Source organism: Oryctolagus cuniculus, chromosome 5 (genome assembly GCF_964237555.1).
Source record: "Oryctolagus cuniculus chromosome 5, mOryCun1.1, whole genome shotgun sequence".
NCBI classification, from domain to species: Eukaryota; Metazoa; Chordata; class Mammalia; order Lagomorpha; family Leporidae; genus Oryctolagus; species Oryctolagus cuniculus.
The window spans coordinates 22,719,957-22,740,507 of record NC_091436.1 but is presented as its reverse complement, the minus strand read 5'-3'; the positions used below and the strand labels follow the sequence as shown (position 1 = coordinate 22,740,507).

At 38.5% G+C, this 20,551-nt stretch overlaps 1 protein-coding gene and 1 long non-coding RNA gene across 8 annotated transcripts in view; one reads left to right on the top strand and one right to left on the bottom strand.

Annotated features, from left to right (window-relative positions):
* LOC138849783 (uncharacterized) overlaps positions 1-4,314 on the top strand; it is a 137,147-nt gene extending 132,833 nt beyond the window's left edge. For all 3 annotated transcript variants that reach the window (XR_011388949.1, XR_011388947.1, XR_011388948.1), the window contains exon 3: positions 4,154-4,314. This is a non-coding gene — a long non-coding RNA (uncharacterized lncRNA). The remainder of the gene's footprint in view (positions 1-4,153) is intronic.
* The window catches only part of EPM2A (EPM2A glucan phosphatase, laforin), a 133,792-nt gene that overhangs the window by 19,372 nt on the left and 93,869 nt on the right, over positions 1-20,551 (bottom strand). For 4 of the 5 annotated variants that reach the window (XM_051855291.2, XM_002714860.5, XM_051855292.2 and 1 more), the window contains exon 3: positions 1,181-1,422. The exons of the other annotated variant lie outside the window; for it this stretch is intronic. In XM_051855291.2, the coding sequence (XP_051711251.2) occupies positions 1,181-1,422 (242 nt within the window). The remainder of the gene's footprint in view (positions 1-1,180; positions 1,423-20,551) is intronic. 5 annotated transcript variants of the gene reach the window in all.

Sequence of the window (20,551 nt, the reverse complement as noted above, 5' to 3'; positions counted from 1 at the left end):
CCTCCCTCCTTCCACATACACCTGTCAAGGCTATGGCCACCTCAAATGCTCTAGCATGCATGTAGCATCTCTATGTTCCTCCCATGTACTGCACGTTAATCACTCCTTCCCTCTGCCAAAAGCATGTTAGTCATTCCTCTCACATTCGTTTTGGGCTTGTTTTACTGCATCCTACCAGTAGATCAAAACTATGCCTTCTTTGATTCTGCTTCCCTGGCAACACCCGCCACACTATATATCCCCTCTCACAAAGCCATGATAAGCAAGCACCTGTGCAGTAAATGAATTCTCACTCTCACCACCCTGCCTGGGCTGCAATATCCCATATTACCTCCCACTTCGATTAGTGTGCTCAGCTCCTAACTGGCCTCCCAGCTCCACCTCCAATCCATTTGCTACATGCAAAGTGCACTTTTAAAGAAAAAAAAAATGGACCTCAGCATTTCCCAACCTCCCAACCACTCTACTGCCTCTCCTTGCTCTAGAGTAAAGTCTAAAGCATTGATTGTGGGCCAAATCCTGCAAGATACTCTTCGCTTGCTCTTTCATCAGCAGCCACATTAGTCTTCTAGTTCCTGCAACACTTGGTGCTGTCTCCTGCTTAGGGATTCTTCTGTGTAGGCCTGGGGCACATTCTCCCACCTCATTCTTCCCCGGAGCTCCCTTAAGTCTTAGCTCAAATATCACTTCCCAAGAAAATCTTCCCTGACCTCTCCCTAAGTCCAATTGCTTGTTCATCCTCCCATAGCAATATCTACATATCTTCTAACAAAAAACCTCAACATAGCTTTAAATTTGTGTTTTTAGTCATTTGCCTAGCACTTGCAATATCTGTAGGACCATATACTCCACAAGGAGAACAAGTGCGCCTGTCTTTTTTACCCTCATGTTTCCAGCCAACAGCATAATGCCATGCAGATAACAGATACACAATAAATATGCTGAAGAATAAAAATCAAAGCCACATTAAACAGATGTTCAGTCAAACCATCAAAAGGCATGTGTAAAGTACACTAAATCTAAAGCCTTATACTTCTTTATATTTATTCCATGTCTGCCTTTCATGTTTCAGATCCTTAATTTAGATAGATGGATTCATCAATGCCAATCAAATGATAGGCAAACAGCAGAAGTTTCTCTGAAACACACCAGCAAGGGGCTAGAATGATTCAATCCTTACCTTCGGTGCTCATATCTGGTGTTGGCATCCAGATGTAGACCAAGCCCTCTTCCTTATACAGCTTAATCATGGTGTCTGGAGTCATGGGTTCTGAGTAGCGGTTACAGCCTGAGGAGTTCTGGACAATATCCCATTCAGTCTGGAAATTCATTATAGCTGTAACGCCCAATTCATGCTTCAGTTTGATGGTTACATGTTCCACTTGGCGAGGGCAGCTCCCCAGCCAGAGATTTGGTAGAATTCTAATGAGAACATATGGGGTTAACTATTATTATCATTCTAATTTGAGGTCTAAGGAGCTGCATAAAATATGTAGTGTTAAAATGCAATTAACCTTTAAATCTGGCTTAAGAAAAGCTGGATGTTTAAGAATATGAGAACTGATATTATTATTAAAAGAAAAAAGGGTACTGGTTTGCTGTTTTGGGGAAAATACATAATTCAATTAGCTAGAATGACAGGGGTATTAGCCAACCAAATCTAGCAATATGTTAAAATAAGTCCACCAAGTTGTGCTTCTTCCATGAATGCATTCATTACAAAGCCGATCGATATATTTCAGATACTAATAAATTATAGGTGAAAACTCCTATATTAATACATTCTGAAAAACATTGGCTAAATTCATCAGCCATTCCTATTTAAAATGCTATATAAAAATCACGAAGAGAATGAGGCATTTTAAATATGCTACAGACCAGAAAATCACAAACAATAAACTTCTTCTAAATAAAAATCAAAAATCAAGATTAAATTGGAATTGGAATCCCCTGGTATGCTTCCAACTCCACCACTTGGGGCAAGTCAGCCTGAGCATGTCCCAAATTATACATCTCTTCCCTCTCCCATTCCCACCACCATGTTCAACAGAGATCACATTTCAGTTAATTTTCAACACTTAAGAATAACTGTGCATCAATTTCAGATCTAAACCAGTCATATTAACAATTCAATCCCATCGAGGTGGCATGTACCAATGCCATCTCACTGTTCCAGGTGATCAGTTTCAGTTCACAGTTGGTCATGGTGAAGGGACTGGGAGTCAAAGGGAGCACATAGACAAGTCTAGTACCTGCTAACGCTAACTGATGGAGTAAATAAAGGGGAGAGTGATCCAACATGGGAAGTGAGAATCTCAGCAGACTCATAGAATGGCAGATGTCCTAAATAGCACTCTGGCCTCAGAATCAGCCCTAAAGGCATTCGGAGCTGGCTGAAAAGCTCATGAGAGTATTTCAGGCATGGAAAGCCAAGACACTCTGGCAAAAGATCTCTGCGAGTGAGATCCCAGTGGAAAGAACAGGCCATCAAAGAAGGAGGTACCTTTCTCTGAAGGGAGGAGAGAACCTCCACTTTGACTATGAGCTTGTCTAAACAAGATAAGAATCGGAGAACTCAGAGGGCTTCCATAGCCTTGGAAACTCATGACTGGAGCATAGGGAGATTACTGATGCCATAGACAGGAGTGTCAATTGGTAAAGTCAACAACAGGAGTCACTGTGCACTTACTCCTCATGTAGGATCCCTATCCTTAATGTGCTGTACATTGAGATTTAATGCTATAACGAGTACTCAAACAATATATTTCACTTTGTGTTTCTATGGGGGTGCAAACTGTTGAAATCCTTACTTAATGCATACTAAACTGATCCTCTGTAAAAAAAAAAAAAAAAAAAGAAAGAAAGAAATTATCAACTCCCAACTTGACTCTCACTGGGATTAAACATGACAATAGGTCTGCTCTGATTTCATCATCATTTTAAAAAATCATCTATTATTTTTCACTTTATGTTTCTGTGTGGGAGCAAACTGTTGAAATCCATACTTAATGTATACTAAGCTGATCTTCTGTATATTAAGATAATCGAAAATGAATCTTGATGTGAATGGAAGGGGAGAGGGAGTGGGAAAGGGGAGGGTTGTGGGTGGGAGGGACGGTATTGGGGGGAAAGCCATTGTAATCCATAAGTCGTACTTTGGAAATTTATATGCATTAAATAAAAGTTTAAAAAAAAAAAAAAAAAAAAAAATCAAGATTAACTCCACTAGGACCCAGAATTCTTTATGTTTCAACTGATGCTACAATGTAAGAAAGTGAAGAGTAATATTAATATCAATAAAAAAGAAAAAACGTTAAGATTCTATATCTAAAAATCTCTAAGGCTGAGCTGTATACTCAGTTTCTGATTCAACATATCTAAGTTGACGGCCCTAGAATTTGGGTTTGTAACAAATTTTTTATGACACTAACACTAGTTCAAAGGTCAAACCTTGAGAATCACTTCCCTAAGAAATTAAATTCAAAAAACTATGAGGGAAAATATACAAAAATCAGATAGTTTTTCTCTATACTTTCAATAGTAAGAAAGAAATGGAATGAAGAAAAGGAAAAAAAAGACTTTGTTCAAAAATAATAACAAAACCATAAAACATTTAGGAATAAATTTAATCAGGATGACCAATGACATATTACTGGAGGACATCAAAAACAGCAGCAATAAAAAAAAACGGAGACATATCATGCTGTTTAAGTGGAGGATTTACTTCATGAAATGTAAACATCACAAAAATGCAAATATTTTGCAAGTTAATAGACATTTAATGCACATTACTATAATTTATTGCATATGGCATCCATCATCTTATTTACTATTTCACTTGTATATATACCTTACAGAAAACCAGCTGATACTACATTTCAATCACTGCTGGAATCACATCACATAAATGTGATACAGGGCATTTAGACAGTAGTTATTAGGGAAATACCCTGGTACTAGTGATAGTCATTAATACTCTGAAATATTCCTTGCTAAGCCTGAAGGTCTAAACTTTCCATCTACATCAGAGTTAGTATGGTCGTGTGACTCGCTTTTTGTCAACACAATGTGAGCTAAAGTGACGTGTGCCACTTCCAGATGGACACATTTAAGTTGTAAGCATGACTCTCTGTGGTCTTTCTCCCTGCTGCAGGATCATCAAAGCACAGCAGATGCCAAGCTTCTGGAAGTTTAAAGCAACCTGAACATCAACCTGCCTCAGGGAGGACCATCTGCGTTAAGCTTATTTGGACATCACTTGTTACCACAGCACAGTCTGCCTTGATCTGACTAATACAATGCCTAAATCATTAATTGCTGAAAATGTCTAATATTCAGGATGGGGACTAAACAAAGGGACTACACTTTCATTAAGTTCCTTTTATATTGAGTTTAAAGCAGTGATCTCACTGGGGGCAATTTTGCCTCCCGAGGGATATTTGACAATTAAATTAACTATGGAGACATTTTTTACTGTCACACAGGTGGTGCTATTAGAATTTTTTTTAGATTTATTTATTTAGTTGAAAGTCAGAGTTACACAGAGAGTTACACAGAGTTACACAGAAGGAGAGGCAGAGAGAGAGAGAGAGAGAGAGAGAGGTCTTCCATCCACTGGTTCACTCCCCAGATGGCCACATCGCTCGGAGCTGCACCAATCCGAAGCCAGAAGCTTCTTCTGGGTCTCCCACGTGGGTGCAGGGGTCTAAGCATTTAGGCCATCTCTACTGCTATCCCAGGCCATAGCAGAGAGCCAGATTGGAAATGGAGCAGCAGGGACTTGAACCAGCGCCCAAATGGGATGCTGGGACTGCAAGCAGCGGCTTTACCCGCTACACCACAGCACCGGCCCCTAGAATTTAATAGATTAAGATAAAGGATGTCGCTAGGCATTCAACAATGCACATCACAACCCTCCATGACAAAGAATGACCTAGTCCGAAATATGAGCAATGCCAAGGTTAAGAAGCTCAGTGTAGGAGAATAAAAGGGGTACAGAACTCCTTACCATGTGTAGGGAGGAAGGAATGTGAAGCAGGAGAGAGACCAACCTATCTGGCTCAGAGAGTTTATGGATCATTAGTCATACTGTTCTGATAATAATACCAAAGACCATATCATATTTTAAAATATGAATGTATGTATGTACTAAATGGAGATACAGAGAATAGCCAAAACCTAGTATTGGATATCTGAACAGCACTATACATTTTTAGCGTGGTATAACGGAAAAGGCACTGAATACAAGGCAGAAAAACTGGGTTCAGTGCCAATCATAGCACTTGGAAATAACTGTCTGATGTTGGGTGAAGTTTCTAACCATCTCTATGCCTTTTGTATACTCATCCTGAGAATGTGTCTAAACATAACTAATTCACAGGCATTTTGAAAGGAGCCAATACAAATAAATAACAGATAGAATAGCACTGGCAGGAATGAATGAACAATAAACATAGGTGGAACACATATCTAGTTATAATTGACTTCTGGCAGTAATTGAGTCTGTTCTATGTTGCAATGACTGTTCAGTTAGTTTCCATTGTTCTGTATATCCTTCATTTGAGTGATGCAGGATATGGAACATCCAATTTTTTATGTAAAATCTGATTTATTTTTCTTTTTCCTGTTGACAATGACATAAACAGTCCTCACATGTGTTACCCATCTTCAGTGAGACTATCTCAAAAGATACAGCACTATATTTCTAGAATTTGAGTGCTATTTACCCTATAGAAAAGGAGGATAAGCTTTTTTTTAAGATTTTATTTATTTATTTGAGAGGTAGAATTACAGACAGTGAGAGGGAAAGACAGAGAGAAAGGACTTCCGTCCATTGATTCACTCCCCAAATGGCCGCAACGGCCGGAGCTGCGGTGATCCAAAGCCAGGAGCCAGGTGCTTCTTCCCAGTCTCTCATGTGGGTGCAGGGGCTCAAGGACTTGGCCATCTTCTACTGCTTTCCCAGGCCACAGCAGAGAGCTGGATCAGAAGAGGAGCACTCAGGACTAGAACCGGCACCCATATGGGATGCTGGTGCGGCAGCCAGAAGATTAACCTACTGAGCCATGGCGCTAGCCCAGAGAATAAGCTTTTAAGTCCCTCCTGCTTGCATTCTTTTTTTTTTTTTTTTTTTTTTTTTTTGGACTGACAGAGTTAGACAGTGAGAGAGAGAGAGATAGAAAGATGTTTCTTCCATTGGTCCAACTCCCCCCACCCACAATGGCCGCTACAGCTGGCGAGCTGCACCAATCCAAAGCCAGGAGCCAGGTGCTTCTCCTGGTCTCTCATGCGGGTGCAGGGCCCAAGCACTTGGGCCATCTTCCACTGCCTTCCCGGGCCACAACAGAGAGCTGGAATGGAAAAGGAGCAACAGGGACAGAATCTGGCGCCCCAACCGGAACTAGACCCTGGGTGCCAGCAACGCAGGTGGAGGATTAGCCAAGTAAGCCATGCATTCCTGTCTAAAGGATTATTTGGAACTTCTTTGTAAAAATCTTTATTTTGGATTATTATGGGGAAAAATGATAAAGAAGAAAATCTAGAAATACAGGAAACAGATAACAAATGTTGAAAAAATGGGGCAGTGCCTCAAAATTCTCAGATTCTCCACTGCACCCAGTGAACAAGGAGAAAAGTTATTATCAAGAGCACTGAAAGAGCCCTGAAGAGCTGTGACCGTCCAAGACATTAGTTGAGTATTCAGTCTTCACCTGTGTGGACACTTCCTAACCCCTGGGTGAGTGCTGCTTCCTAGTATCTGTTGAGTTGGAGCAGACCACGCCTCTATCCAGGTGCTCCATTCCTCTGTACACCATCCCTTAAAACTTCCTCTTTGGGAGTTTGCTAGATGCTCAGTGGGAGGGACCATTGGCTCCAATACGCATACTTCGGGGAGGACTGTGTACACGAAAGCATCCTGTGCTGGGGACGAGGGCCGTGTGCACCATGTATAGAACCAAGCCACACAACCTACTGAGCAGCGGTGCACATTTCACTGGGAAGCTCTTGAAGAGGACAGGTAAAATATTTAAATGAATATTTATGGAAGGCAAGCTAAATTCCAATGTTACTCAAGCCATAAATGAATATTACACTGTTTGAGTTGGTAGCACTTAGCTAGTCAGTAAATGCCAAAATAAAGTGGTTGGCTGATTTTTCACAGATTTGCATAAAAGCTAAAGAATAGTTCATGGAGAAATACAAACAGTAAACTGGCACAATGGAGCCCACAAAATAAGAAATCAGAATCTCAAACATGAGCCAGTATATAGAATCCTAAGTTGCTGCTAAACAGGATTTTATCATCTTTTTTTACCCTGGTCTTAGAATGCTTTTTAAATGATGGAGAAATTCAGAGTAAGTCAAAGATAAACAAGCCCAAAGTCGGTACTTTAACATGCGTATTTCCCACACCACATTTCTGATGGAAATGAGCCCTTAAAAGACATACTCACATATAAACACTAGTTTCTACATAAGATATTTCCAACCTTTTCATAACATAATTGATTCTTTCAGCTAGAAGTCAGAATCTATATTTAACAAATAAATATTGAGTCCCCTTTTAAAAATAAGATATCTGAACCTAGGAGATAAATAACAAAAGCTAAACTCTGGAAGCAAGCATTCTAGTAAAGGAAAGACAGTTAAAGTTATGAAGTGAACTATACTGAACCATTACACTGAGGCAGAGACAAACACACAAATCAATGGGTTCTGCTTAACCAGACAGCTAGAATGTCCCTATGTGCATGCTATTTGAATTTGTTCTCTAATAGCAGGTGAAATATTTCTGGTTACATGATGCACTAGAGATAACAAGATGCATGATGTACTTTCTAAACAGTAATCCAACTTTTACTTATCTGTTCAATAGAGAATGATCTGACACTATTAAAATCTACAAAGAAAATTTATAAAGTAATTTTTGGGGTATGGAGTATTGTATACAATTTACATTTATTTGGGAAAAAGTGAATGAGTTGGATTTCTGTATCACTACTTAGTAGATTATGCTAATGAGCTAAAGAGGCAATTGTCATCTGTACAGGTGGCTCTGAGCAGTTACCGCCTTGTACCATCATTCCTTGGCTTAATTTGATATGGCATCAGACTCAAGAGGAAGTATTTTTAAATAAATAACTTTTTAACTTTAAAAAAATCTACTTTGATTTATTTTACTCTTAATTCTCATTTGACATCAATAATATTTTAAACGATCTTTCTTAAAAATTTTTTAAAGATTTTATTTATTTATTTGAGAGGTAGAGTTACAGACAGTGAGAGGGAGAGACTGAGAGAAAGATCTTCTGTTCATTGGTTCGCTCCCCAAATGGCTGCAATGACTGGAGCTGTGCCAATCCAAAGCCAGGAGCCAGGAGCTTCTTCTGGGTCTCCCACATGGGTACAGGGGCCGAAGTACTTGGGCCATCCTCTACTGCTTTCCCAAGCCACAGCAGTGAACTGGATTGGAAGAGCAGTAGCCAGGACCAGAACCAGCGCCCATATGAGATGCCGGCGCCAAAGGAGGAGGATTAACCAAGTGAGCCAGGGCACTGGCCCTTAAACAATCTTAACATCAGGAATTTTTAAGATACAATACATGTTGAAATATTGGATTTGGATAATAATAGCTTGTATTTATTAAGTTTAATGGAAAATACCAAAATTCAAAGGCATATTAATGAAATTAAGTTATGGCTTATAGTTATATTAAAAATTACATTATAAAACTTCTAGAGAATTATTTTAGTAATAATTCACTAAGAATTATAGTTTAAGCAGAGACTTCTGTAACTTCACAGGAGATTGTTTGGAAAAGTCAACAAAAACACTGTACCAAAGAGTTCTGAAAGTCAGTGCAGAAGTTCTCAAACCTGGCTTTTAATTCAAGCCACATGAGATACTTTTATCTAAACACCTCTTAACAGAATTCTTCACAGAGATACACCTCAAGAGAGTCTAGAGTGAGACCTGTGATCCTGCAGGTTGCCTTTTAGTCTTTGTTCAGAAATTAATTTGATTATATACCCAGCCAGATTCCAGAACCAGGAGCCTGGTAGATCTCAATGAGCACATCGCAGAAGCTTAGGATACAGACCCCAGAGCTTTGAACAGCAGCAAAAATGTGCAGACAACAGAACCTGACTTGCTTAGCTCTATATGTGTGCGTATACAGTTAAAACAGTACCTCTCCCCTACAAGCATTTGAAAATATATAGTTTCAAGACTGCAAATGATGACAAGAGTAAGCAACGAGAAGTTGTAAATTATAAGAAAGAACGTGTGTTCACTTGTTCAATTCAGAGTAAGTATCTTCGAAAACCTACTTCTGAGCCATAGCCAATATTTAATATAGTTGTATGTAGTAGGAATTTATAGAAAAATGCATTAAAACTTGGATGTTTACTCTTTCCACTCTGATTCAACCAGGTTGGATTTAACTAAAATCTGTCCCAGAAATACTGCAATCTAGCTAAAGATCAGGAAGATAAATGGATGGCTGACATTCTGGAAACTTACTTATTTGGACTGCAAATCAAAATCAATTTAGTTCATTTGAGTGAATCTGTATTTGTGGTCCCAGGTAATCACATCAAAATCCTACACCACTGGTTTCACCTGTCAGGCCGAGGCCTGTGGTCCAACAACTACTGAAGCATATGAATCAGAGCCACTGTGCCACCTCAACTGTCAGTCATAGGAGGCCTCACTGGCAATAATGGGTCAATCAGGCTGAATGGGCACTCAAACACTTCGCAAAATCACCACAGGGTATTGACAGGAGGAGTGGTGTGGAAAAGACAAGAGATACCAGGAGACAAGTCCATTACATGGACTGCACATCGGAGGTCCCGACACTAATGGCTGTGAGAAATGGCAGAATAACCTTTTTCTGAAGGTGAAAATTAGCATTATTTTCCGTCCATAGGAAAAAAATGTGCTAGGAAAGCCACCGGAATGATGAAATCAATGTATGAACACAGGCCTTTTTTAATTTATTTATCACACCAAGAGACCACAACTACTGAATTGTGCCCACTTCCTACCCTACAAACACAGCAGCACCATTTCAAACACATAGAAAATAGATTTTTCTGAAGTGCTTTATAAAGGCCAGTTAAGAATTTAAAAGCCTAAAATTTAGCACATTTCCTAAGTTGGATAATTGTGCTACATTTACCTTATTTAATATTTTATGGGCAATTCAATGTGAAATTAAAATGTGATCTGGCTTTTAAAGAATGAGTAGAGAAAAAAGTGTCAGTCCTGTAATTTAGATGTCATTAGTGGAAAAGCAAGAGAACATTAAAACCAACCTTTGGTAAGCACCCACCTTCATTAGCACATACAGCTACTTCTGAAATACATCCTCCAGCATCAAGTATTATTAATCACAAACTTCTTCCCCAAAAGGGAAGATGCCCCAGTAAAGGCTGAAAATTGTCAAATTCCAACCTAGAGAATTATATTAATTAGCTTTTTTTAAAACATAATTTTAGTGCAGTTTGCTAAGGTTTATAGATTATACTGTATATAAAGCACAGGCTAATTTCTGTAAGTGTAGTTTGTTTCTTATATTTTCTCAGAAGTACTATATAATTTATAGTCTTATGAAGTAAATATATTGGAGATAATGCTTTATTTTCTTGATTAGAAAGTGTTTTTTTATGATTAATTAGGAAAACCTGTTATGGATTCAGTTCTCCTCCCCAAAATTCATATGTTGAAGTTCTGATACCCAGCTCTTTATGTAACCTTATTGAAGAAAGGATCTCCACAAATAACCAAGTTAAACTGAGGTCATCATAGTGATTCCTAATCCAATATGACTTGCATCTTTATGAGAAGGGTAAATCGAGACACAGACTTACAGGGAGGACAATGTGAAGACAGAGCAGGTGTCACCTACAAGCCCAGCAGCAGGCCTGAAACCGTTACTTCCCCACAGCCCTCAGAAGGAATCAACACTGTAGACATCTTGGTCTCAGGTTTTTAGGATTCATAAATGTAAAACAGTAAGTTTCTGTGTTATTTAAGCCATCTGGTTTATGGCACTTTATTATGACAGCCCTAGCAAACTAATAAATACCTATAGACTCAGGCTTAATATACTGCCATTCAGTCATCCAGACTCTTTTCAAATATCAATGCATCAAGCAAACCTCAAGAATTTTAACAGAATTCCTTTTTTTTGACAGGCAGAGTGGACAGTGAGAGAGAGACAGAGAGAAAGGTCTTCCTTTGCCCCTAACGGCCACTGCGGCTGGCGCGCTGCGGCAGGCACACCGTGCTGATCCAAAGCCAGGAGCCAGGTGCTTCTCCTGGTCTCCCATGCGGGTGCAGGGCCCAAGCACTTGGGCCATCCTTCACTGCACTCCTGGGCCACAGCAGAGAGCTGGACTGGAAGAGGGGCAACCGGGACAGAATCCGGAGCCCCAACCGGGACTAGAACCTGGTGTGCCAGCGCTGCAGGCAGAGGATTAGCCTATTGAGCCATGGCGCCAGCCAAATTTTAACAGATATTTTCCATCATTCATCTTGATGTCTGGAATTTTACAAATACAATGAGCATTTAATTGTGGTGTCCAAACTGTTCTCTTATACACAACACTACTCATCATCTACCCTTCACTCATGTCCCCTGGCACCTCCCACATGATTTAAGATCACTGTGCTCTTGTCTGTACCACTTGGGCTTGCTCCTTGATCTCATGACTCAGCTCTAGAGTTCTAAGGTGTCCAGTTTCAACACATCCAGTGCAGTATGAGACCTCCTCACACGGCTCTCAGAGAATAGACCGCAATGAAGAACATACTGAAATATTTATATATATATGCATATATATACATATATATACATATATGTGTATATATACATACTAAAATATATACATATATGTGTATATATTTATATATAACTCTCAGACTTATAAATTATATATGTCTGTATGTATGTATATGTATATATATATAAACTCTCAGACTTATAAGTTAGAGTCATCACTTCTTCAGACACTGAGTCCAAGATAGTTTGATTTTATTTTCAATGTTTGTGGTCTGGAATTTGATTTCTACACCACACTGACAGGTTATGGTAATAAATAGGCTACTAGCATACTTCACTTCCTTGAAGTCAATCACAAGGTAGCACAAAGACTGGAACAAATAACTAGGTTAGCAGCCTTGGCTGGTTACCTTGATTCAAATTTCAACAAAATGTTCCATTAAAATATCCTCTTGGCATATTAACATTGTCTGTAATGCTGAGCATTCTTTGAAAGAGTAAAATGTCATGTTTAAGATTGTCTCACATAATGAACTTGAAAGGATTTATTTAAAATTAATCACTTTCATGATGAATTAGGAACCACAGAAGATCAGAGAATAAAAAAATCAAAAAATTAAATTCTGTATTTGTTTTAAAGTCATTCTCTCAATTTAACAAATATGTAATGATGTCTGCTTTTTGGCAGGCACTCACCAAACAACAAGAAGCAAGGCAGTCAAAGTATGACTTCATGTCAGCCCACATACTTTGAGGAAGACAGGCAACAAACAAATGAATATATGATGCAAAATGTATGGAATGTATAGAATCCATTTGTAGTATGTTATTGCAGACATAAACATGGAATTAAAATAGAAAATCCCCACAGAGCTAGACTTCAAGCAGTATTTGAAATTCCTCTTTAAAAAGGTGACACAAAAATCAAGACCTGACCAAGTAAAAGGGGAGAGACACACAGTCCTTATGGGAAGTCAGGTATATTTTGGAAAATGAGAGAAACTTAGAGATATAGAGTGAGATGGACCAGAAGGAGAGTAGGACTAATCCTGACCTACACTGACCACACAGCACCTTACTGATGTGCAAGGGCATTTACATGATACTAGAAAAGCAATGAAAAATGATGAATTTTTAAGTAGAAGAGTGACAATGACTTACTTAGTTTTAAAAGATGACATTGGCTGTTGTGTGGGAAATGGATTGGGCAGCAGAAACTCTAAAGGAAGAGGGAGACTTTCAGCTAGTAACCGTGCTAATGGAAAAAAAAATGGATACATCCAGGATGTATTTTAGCAATAGGACCAACAGAACTTGCACATTAACTATTGGCAATGGTTGGGGAAAAGCAAATTCAGAAATACTAGTTATGTTTTATTCTTAACGTGGGGGCTGGATATGACTGTGCTCAGAGGACAAAAACTCAATTATCTGTATACTTACATGGATATGCTGTATTTCAATAAAATGTTAAAGAAAAGAAGCACAACATCCCCAAATTAAACTTCATTACACGGTTTTAAAAAATGACTCCAAGTTTACAAATGCTCTTTACTATATTTCTTTACTACATTTTTTACAAGATTTTAACTTAGCTAACGTTCCATTTACGAAGCATGGTGCTAATAGCATCCACACACCCAAAAGCTTGATAAGATCAAGTTATCCAAACTTACTCTCCCTTATACTCAATCTTCTATTATGTAAATTTTAAGAAGTAAGGTTTTACTGTTGTAAAAACTTTGTACACAGGACACACAGTCTATCAACTGAACGACTTATAATATATTGAGGAAATTCCCACTACAAAGTGGTGTAAAATGAGACAGATTAATTTATTTAACTAAGTCACTCAAGAGATATGCTTAAAATTCATTCTTTGGACCTGTGGGTCTTTATTTTGGCTCCAGCACAAAAATGAATGTAGCAAACAAGACATTTGGAAAACGTAAAAAGTCATAATTTTTCTTCTTTTTTATGTTAATGTCTTCTTCTCATCCCCAAATAATTGTTTGACAATGAAATACAAGGAATTCCTAGTATATAAAGGGATTCCAATAAGTATTTTGAGCAATAGCAGATGTTTTCATTACCATTTTCTGCGTGAAAAAAATAGTTTGAGATCATTGTATCATTATTACCCACTTAGACCACTGCTTCTCAAATACTAATGCACAAACTGTCTGAGGATCATGTAAAGTAGATCACCACTCATTAAGTCTGAATTGGAGCCTGAGATTTTGCATTGTCACAGGGACCCATAAAAATACTGCGCTGGCCCTTAAATCTCATTTTGAGTAGCAGAAAGTACTCTAATAATTTAATCTGCAGTTTATTATAAATCGGCATACATCACAATAGTTCAGTGCAATAGATAATATTCGGGTTCACTGGGAAGTAAGATCCTCCTGCTAGAACAAATAAAAAGAAAAGCATCTTATCTCTATTGTTATGCTGATATTAGTGGTCTATTATTAATCATAGTGAGAAGAATCTCACTATTTTAAAAAATTCTGAAATTACTAAACGTTTAAAAATCCCTCTACCCTCTAGTGATTTCCCAGTGAGGAATCCGCAGGAAGCCAAATGGCTATGTTTTCATAATGAAGTTCCTTGGTTCTAAAACATTGCTCTTTGCTCCTTATTTGCAGTGCTCAGAGACCTCATGATAGGGACCTATTTTCCCATTTCTGTTCTATTTTAAAAATGTGCAGCTTAAGAGTTTTTAATGCAGGGGCCGGTGCCGTGGTGCAGGTTAATCCTCCACCTGCGGTGCCGGCAACCCATATGGGCACCGGTTCTAGTTCCGGCTGCTCCTCTTCCGATCCAGCTCTCTGCTATGGCCTGGGAAGGCAGTGGAGCATGGCCCAAGTCTTTGGGCCCCTGCACCTACATGGGAGACTGGGAAGAAGCATCTGGCCCCTGGCTTCGGATCTGCACAGCTTCAGGTGTTGCGGTCATTTGGGGAGTGAACCAATGGACGGAAGACCTTTCTCTCTGTCTCTCCTTCTCACTGTCTATAACTCTACCTCTCAAATAGATAAAAAATAAAATCTTTTTTTAAAAAAAAGAGTTTTTAATACATGGCTACCGAATAGTAAGGAAAATACACATAAGATTTGAAATCTATAAGCACCAAAGAATTTAAGCAACTGGAAACACTGATGCAATTAGAAATGTTGCAATTAGCGATGTCATAAATTAGACAAGGTTTCAGGAGGACTTAAGAGAAACACCTCCAATCTCCTATGAAATGAGAGTGATTGGAATGATAGGGTCTGAGGAGAGATGCATAACTAAAAAAATACTGTAACAGCAGGGTCCTACAAAATCTCTGGGAAATTCTTCTTTCACCTAGCCTGGAGTTGGTTACACATCAAGTGATGTTCAAAGAGAAGTTACCATAGTTACTTAACCTTCCTAAGGATTTGCAAATCAAAGAGCCTCAGTCTTCTTTAAGTTAGCCAAGGATCCAAGAATCCATAGACATAGGGAAAGAGAGCCAGTGTTAGTGAAACTTGATCTATTTGTGCTATTCCTAAATAAGAAAGGCCTTGAAGAAAGCAAACATGAAGTCTAATAACTCGGAGAATGAAGCACCTATCATACTCAGCGAAAACTATCATATTTAAGACAGTAAATCTCAAATATGCGATCTAATCACAATGAGAGTGCATTCAAGTACTTAGGGCTCCTACATGCAGCTAATTCATCATCTCTTCCACTGAGTATACTTTACTTCTACTCAGCGAAGTTCTTAATTGGTGAAAATTGGTCTCAATATTTTGTAAACTATAATTGTCTTCGTGTCCCATTGCCCGAAACATTGTCATTTCCACCTTGTGCTATGCACAAGCTTATTTTCAAGATTTCTGAGGAAATTTATACCACATTAGTTATTACAATTAAGCCCCACCTGGCACAGTTGTTATTTCACAGAAACAGTTTAATATATACATTCCTTCCATCTCTGTCCCAAATTACATCACTAGGTGACTGCATGTATAATATTGATCACTTCTAATCACCTAGTTCATTTTTATCAGGCTTCTGTCTCCTTTATGAACTCTGTGTCCTCTGCATGCCTTCTATATTTTGTGTTTCGCAGAGATCCAAACTCTAGCCTCTATTCTCTTCATATATTCCTAGGAATCACAGCAACGTCCATTGCTTTAACACCATCTGTATGCTCGTAAATTCTGAAACCATTGCCTCCAAGCCAGACCTCCACTCTCTCAGAATTCTCCACTAAATGCCCCATTACTATCAATTGAATGAGATCATCATCACCATCTTCCACCCTTTGCTTCCTACTCACAAATTTGATTCTCTTCCATTGTTTCTGAACACATTAAGTTATGCCACAAGCCACTCAGTCATCTCACCTAAGACGCTTTACTTGGTTCCTCCTTCTCCCTTTCCCCACAGTCACTAACGAAGCCATCCCAGTCAATCTCAATTAGTTGTAGAATTTGTCTCCTGATCTTTTTTACCATTGCTTTCCTTCAGATCCTCAACACTTAAAAAGTGAATTCCACCATCTCCCTAAATAACCTGAGGATCTATCTCCCTTTCATGCTGCAGGAAGCCAAACTGGCTGAGTTTTCATAATGACCTTTCCTGGCTCTAGAGTGATCTTTCCAAAACACAAATCATCTGACATCCCTGCCTAAAATACTAAAATGACTACCCATTGCTTTCATATGAAATCTCAATTTCTGACCTTTGGAAACTGACCCTACATGTCTTTTTTTCAAAAAGATTTATTTATTTATTTATTTATTTATTTATTTGAAAATCAGAGTTACCCAGAGAGAGAAGGAGAAGCAGAGAGAGAGAGAGCTTCCATCCGCTGGTTCACTTCCCAATTGGCTGCAACAGCAGGAGCTGCGCTGATCCGAAGCCAGGAGCCAAGAGCTTCTTCCACATCTCCCATTTGTGTGCAGGGGCCCACGCACTTGGGCCACCTTCTAGTGCTTTCCCAGGCCATAGCAGAGAGCTGGATTGAAGTGGATCTCGAACTGGCACCCATATGGGATACCAGCACTGCAGGTGGTGGCTTTACCCACTATGCCACAGTGCCGGCCCTCCTACATATGTCTTTAACCCTACAGTCCCATATTAACTTCATCCTGTAGAGGAAGTATTTATCATTTTCCTGAAGTTCCATGCACCTGCCTTTGCCTGCTCTTTTCCTGCTACTCTTCTTGGAATGAGCTTTCCCTGCTATTCTGTCTGATCAGGCTCTCTTAGGCTTCCTTGATTCCTCCACAGGCTCACTGTGATTGTCCAATAAAGTCAAAGGAACACAAAGAAGGCCTCTCTCACTCTGAATTGTTGATTTTTCTGAGATCTTGCTCCTTTGAGTTGCAAGTTCCTTGAGAACAAGAATGGTATCTCACATGTCACCACATTCCCAGAACTTAACAGCGTATCAGCATAGAGTTAAAAGCAAACAAGTGAGGAGCAATAACTGAATGAATGAATGAATGAATGTAGAAGTCCTACTGACTCAGGATATTTCAGACAGTTCATTCAACAAACATGGAGTGAACAGTATTTCTCTGACTTTTAGAAAACTGTGGTGAACACATTTTCAACTGTGTTATCTCAAGGACATATGTGTTAAATTATTGGTTGAATTTAGCTCAAAAATAACAATTTTCTCTGCAGATAAATGTGAAAGCTGTTTTTAGTCAGAATATAAAACTGCATAACTCAACACGTTTCCTTTTTTGCCTTAACTGCCAAAAAACTTAAAGACAAATTTAGTATTCAATAGTAGTAATCAGGCTGTCTCAAGTCCCTTGGCAATTTCTGTTTGTTCTCCTAGATTGTCTATTTCTACCCTAAATTCTACTACACTCATATATGATTTCTTTTCTAAAGTCTTCTATTATAAATGATTATATATTTGTAAGTATGTAGATGATGTTGGCAAAACCTAATCCTCCAAAATACTTGTTTCTTCCACTTCAGTTCCTCCCATTAAGACAGCCACATAAAAGGTAGAGATCAGTCTATATTTGAGCCATGAGTACAGATTTGTAGCAACCCATCAGAATCCCTGTGTCTTTTGGTTTGGTTCTGCAACCATGCATGTCAATCTAAAGGTCTCATTTACACAAAACTGAAGGGATGTTACAGCATGTACAGTAATGAAGTTCTATTTTTGGCTTAGAATTTGGTACCATTTTTATTAATTATGATCAACTGGCCATAAGCATACGTATTGTTTCATCCCATGCAGCATTTTGAATGTTTGCTGTTAATGCAGATGCACACATTTAGTGGGCAATAACAGGTGTGACGTTAGAACAGTGGTTCACATCCCTTACCACACACTAGGATCTCCTGGAGATCTCTTTTGAAACATTCCTGCCAAGGTTCTAAGATGGTGGGGTAGTGCCTACAGCATTTTTGTAATAAGCACTCCCAAGTGATTCTTTGTACACTGAGGTTTAGAAATCATTGATTTAGAGCCCAGGAAAGAGATAAGAGATAAGCGTTATAGGTAAAAATTTCTCATCATCTTACCCCTGACAAGGGAATATCTATCAGAATTTTGAGAGTGAAAATAATTGTTTCTTTTAAAAATAAAATTACATGTTTACCCATTGAAATGAAATTGGTTATTAAAATCTGAATTATAAAAGGAAATCAGAAGTGATTATTCATTTTGAAAAGAATCGTATGTCTTCATAAAGATTATGTTAAGCATTGCTTCAAGTAACAGGTAGAGTTTTGACTGATTTGTAGATGCATGTCATTTATTAAAGACACTTTTAACCTTGGCAAAGCCACCTAAATGTCTCTTGGCCTCATGCTTCCAACACACACAATGAAGAGAATGGTATTTAAAAGACACTTTCCCAGCTCTCACAGTATTTCACACATGTGGGAGGGCAGCATGCTGCATAACCTTGGTTCCCAGCTTCACTAATTCTCAGTTCATGCAGGTTACTGAACTTTGAGTGCCTCAGTTTCACCAATTATAAAATGGAATTAACGATACTGAATACCTCATGTGGTTGTGAGACTAAATGAAATAATATATATAAAGGTATTTAGAATAGTTCTGGGCATACAACAAATACTATTATATTATTATAGATCATCCTATTATTAACAGGACATACCCAAAATGTCAGGGTTGTTAGCATACTAATGTGTTGGTGAACCTCTAATAGGGGACACATTATGTAGCATTTTAAAAATATATTTCACTAGCTAGCCTTTGTTTTCCAGGGGACAACTGGGCTATATAATAACTGATGTTCTTCTAAATTTTATTATAATTTGATTCATCTCTATCTTCAAGGGACTAGAAATGATGCACATATGTAGGATTTGGCTCATCTTCTGTTTTTATATATAAAATTTTATTGGAGTGATGCCATACTCATCTGTTTGCATACTGTCCACAATCTACCTTCATAAAACAACAGGAGAGTTGAATAGTTGAAACCAAACCATATGGCCCACAAAGCCCAAGACATATCCTGTCTACCTCTTTACAGAAGAAGTTTGCAAATCCCTGATCCCTATGAATAATTTATTTGGAAACCTACAGCTACCTTCCACAGTAACTTAATCATCAAAGCAAATTTTATCTTGTGGATTAACACTTCTATCTACTTTTGCAGCTACAGAGAAAAGGGAAACAGTCATCAAAGACAGGGTGCAAAGAGTGAGAGGCTATGTAGGTGTGAGGCTCTCGATATGAGCTGGAAAGCATAAACAGCAAGGAGGAGGAGCTGCTGATGGGGAAGAATAAGAAAGCAACTATGAAAACAGAAGGTAACCTGAATGCAGGACTCGACCCTGGGTAAAGATGCATCTGTTTGCTTGGCCCTTCCTCCCATCATCTCCCCATTAGTCTATATACCTCTCAGAAATACTGCCCGTCCTTTATAGTTACTGTTATTAATCAAATACAATCCTAGAGAAGTTGACTTTGTGATGTTATTATAGAATAGATATTTACAGAATTAAACAAAGGATGCAGAGTCTGAGCAACTTCTCCATATACAATCAACGTTTAAGCTTGTAGCCAAACCTAGCTCATCATTCCTAGATCTTCTATTGTGCCTCAAATTAAATCACTCTGTCCTACAACATCTCTCAAATGAGGGGCAATGTTCCATGAGATTCTGATGACCAGACTTTCTTAGGCACTGTTCTATCCAACTGTTTACCATTGGATAAAGCTTTACCATTTGCACTTACACTAACGTGTCATTGCTATCTGTAAGTTTAGCTCCTGGATGAGGGTACAGGGAGATGGAGAATGCAGAGGCAAGGTGAAGTAAGCAATCTGCCAGCCTCCTGCATAGACAGCTACCCTGATGAAATGCATCTTACCAAGAAAGATAGAGGATATTCATGCAATACAAATAGAAACACAGGAAGCTATTGAAGAATAGACAAAAATGCACTGCTTGAAAATAGCAGCTGCAAATCTTATCTCTTATATTCCATAGCTAGTCAGCTTTTCTCAGCCAAACATGAATTAGAAAAATATAATCCAGTGTTTAGAAAATATGCCTAATTTACCACCAAAGCCAGAAGATTTGTCTAAAGTAAGGAACTCTATATCAGCTTTTTAAAATGATGGTGATTAAGTGGAATACAATATACTTCCAGTGTCCTTTTCCTTTCATTATTTGTGGCACCCTGATGAAAAGTAATTATGCTTTGGGGAAGTTTCCTCTTGGATGTAATTTGGAACACTTATCTGAGATTCTCAGAAGGGAGCTTACT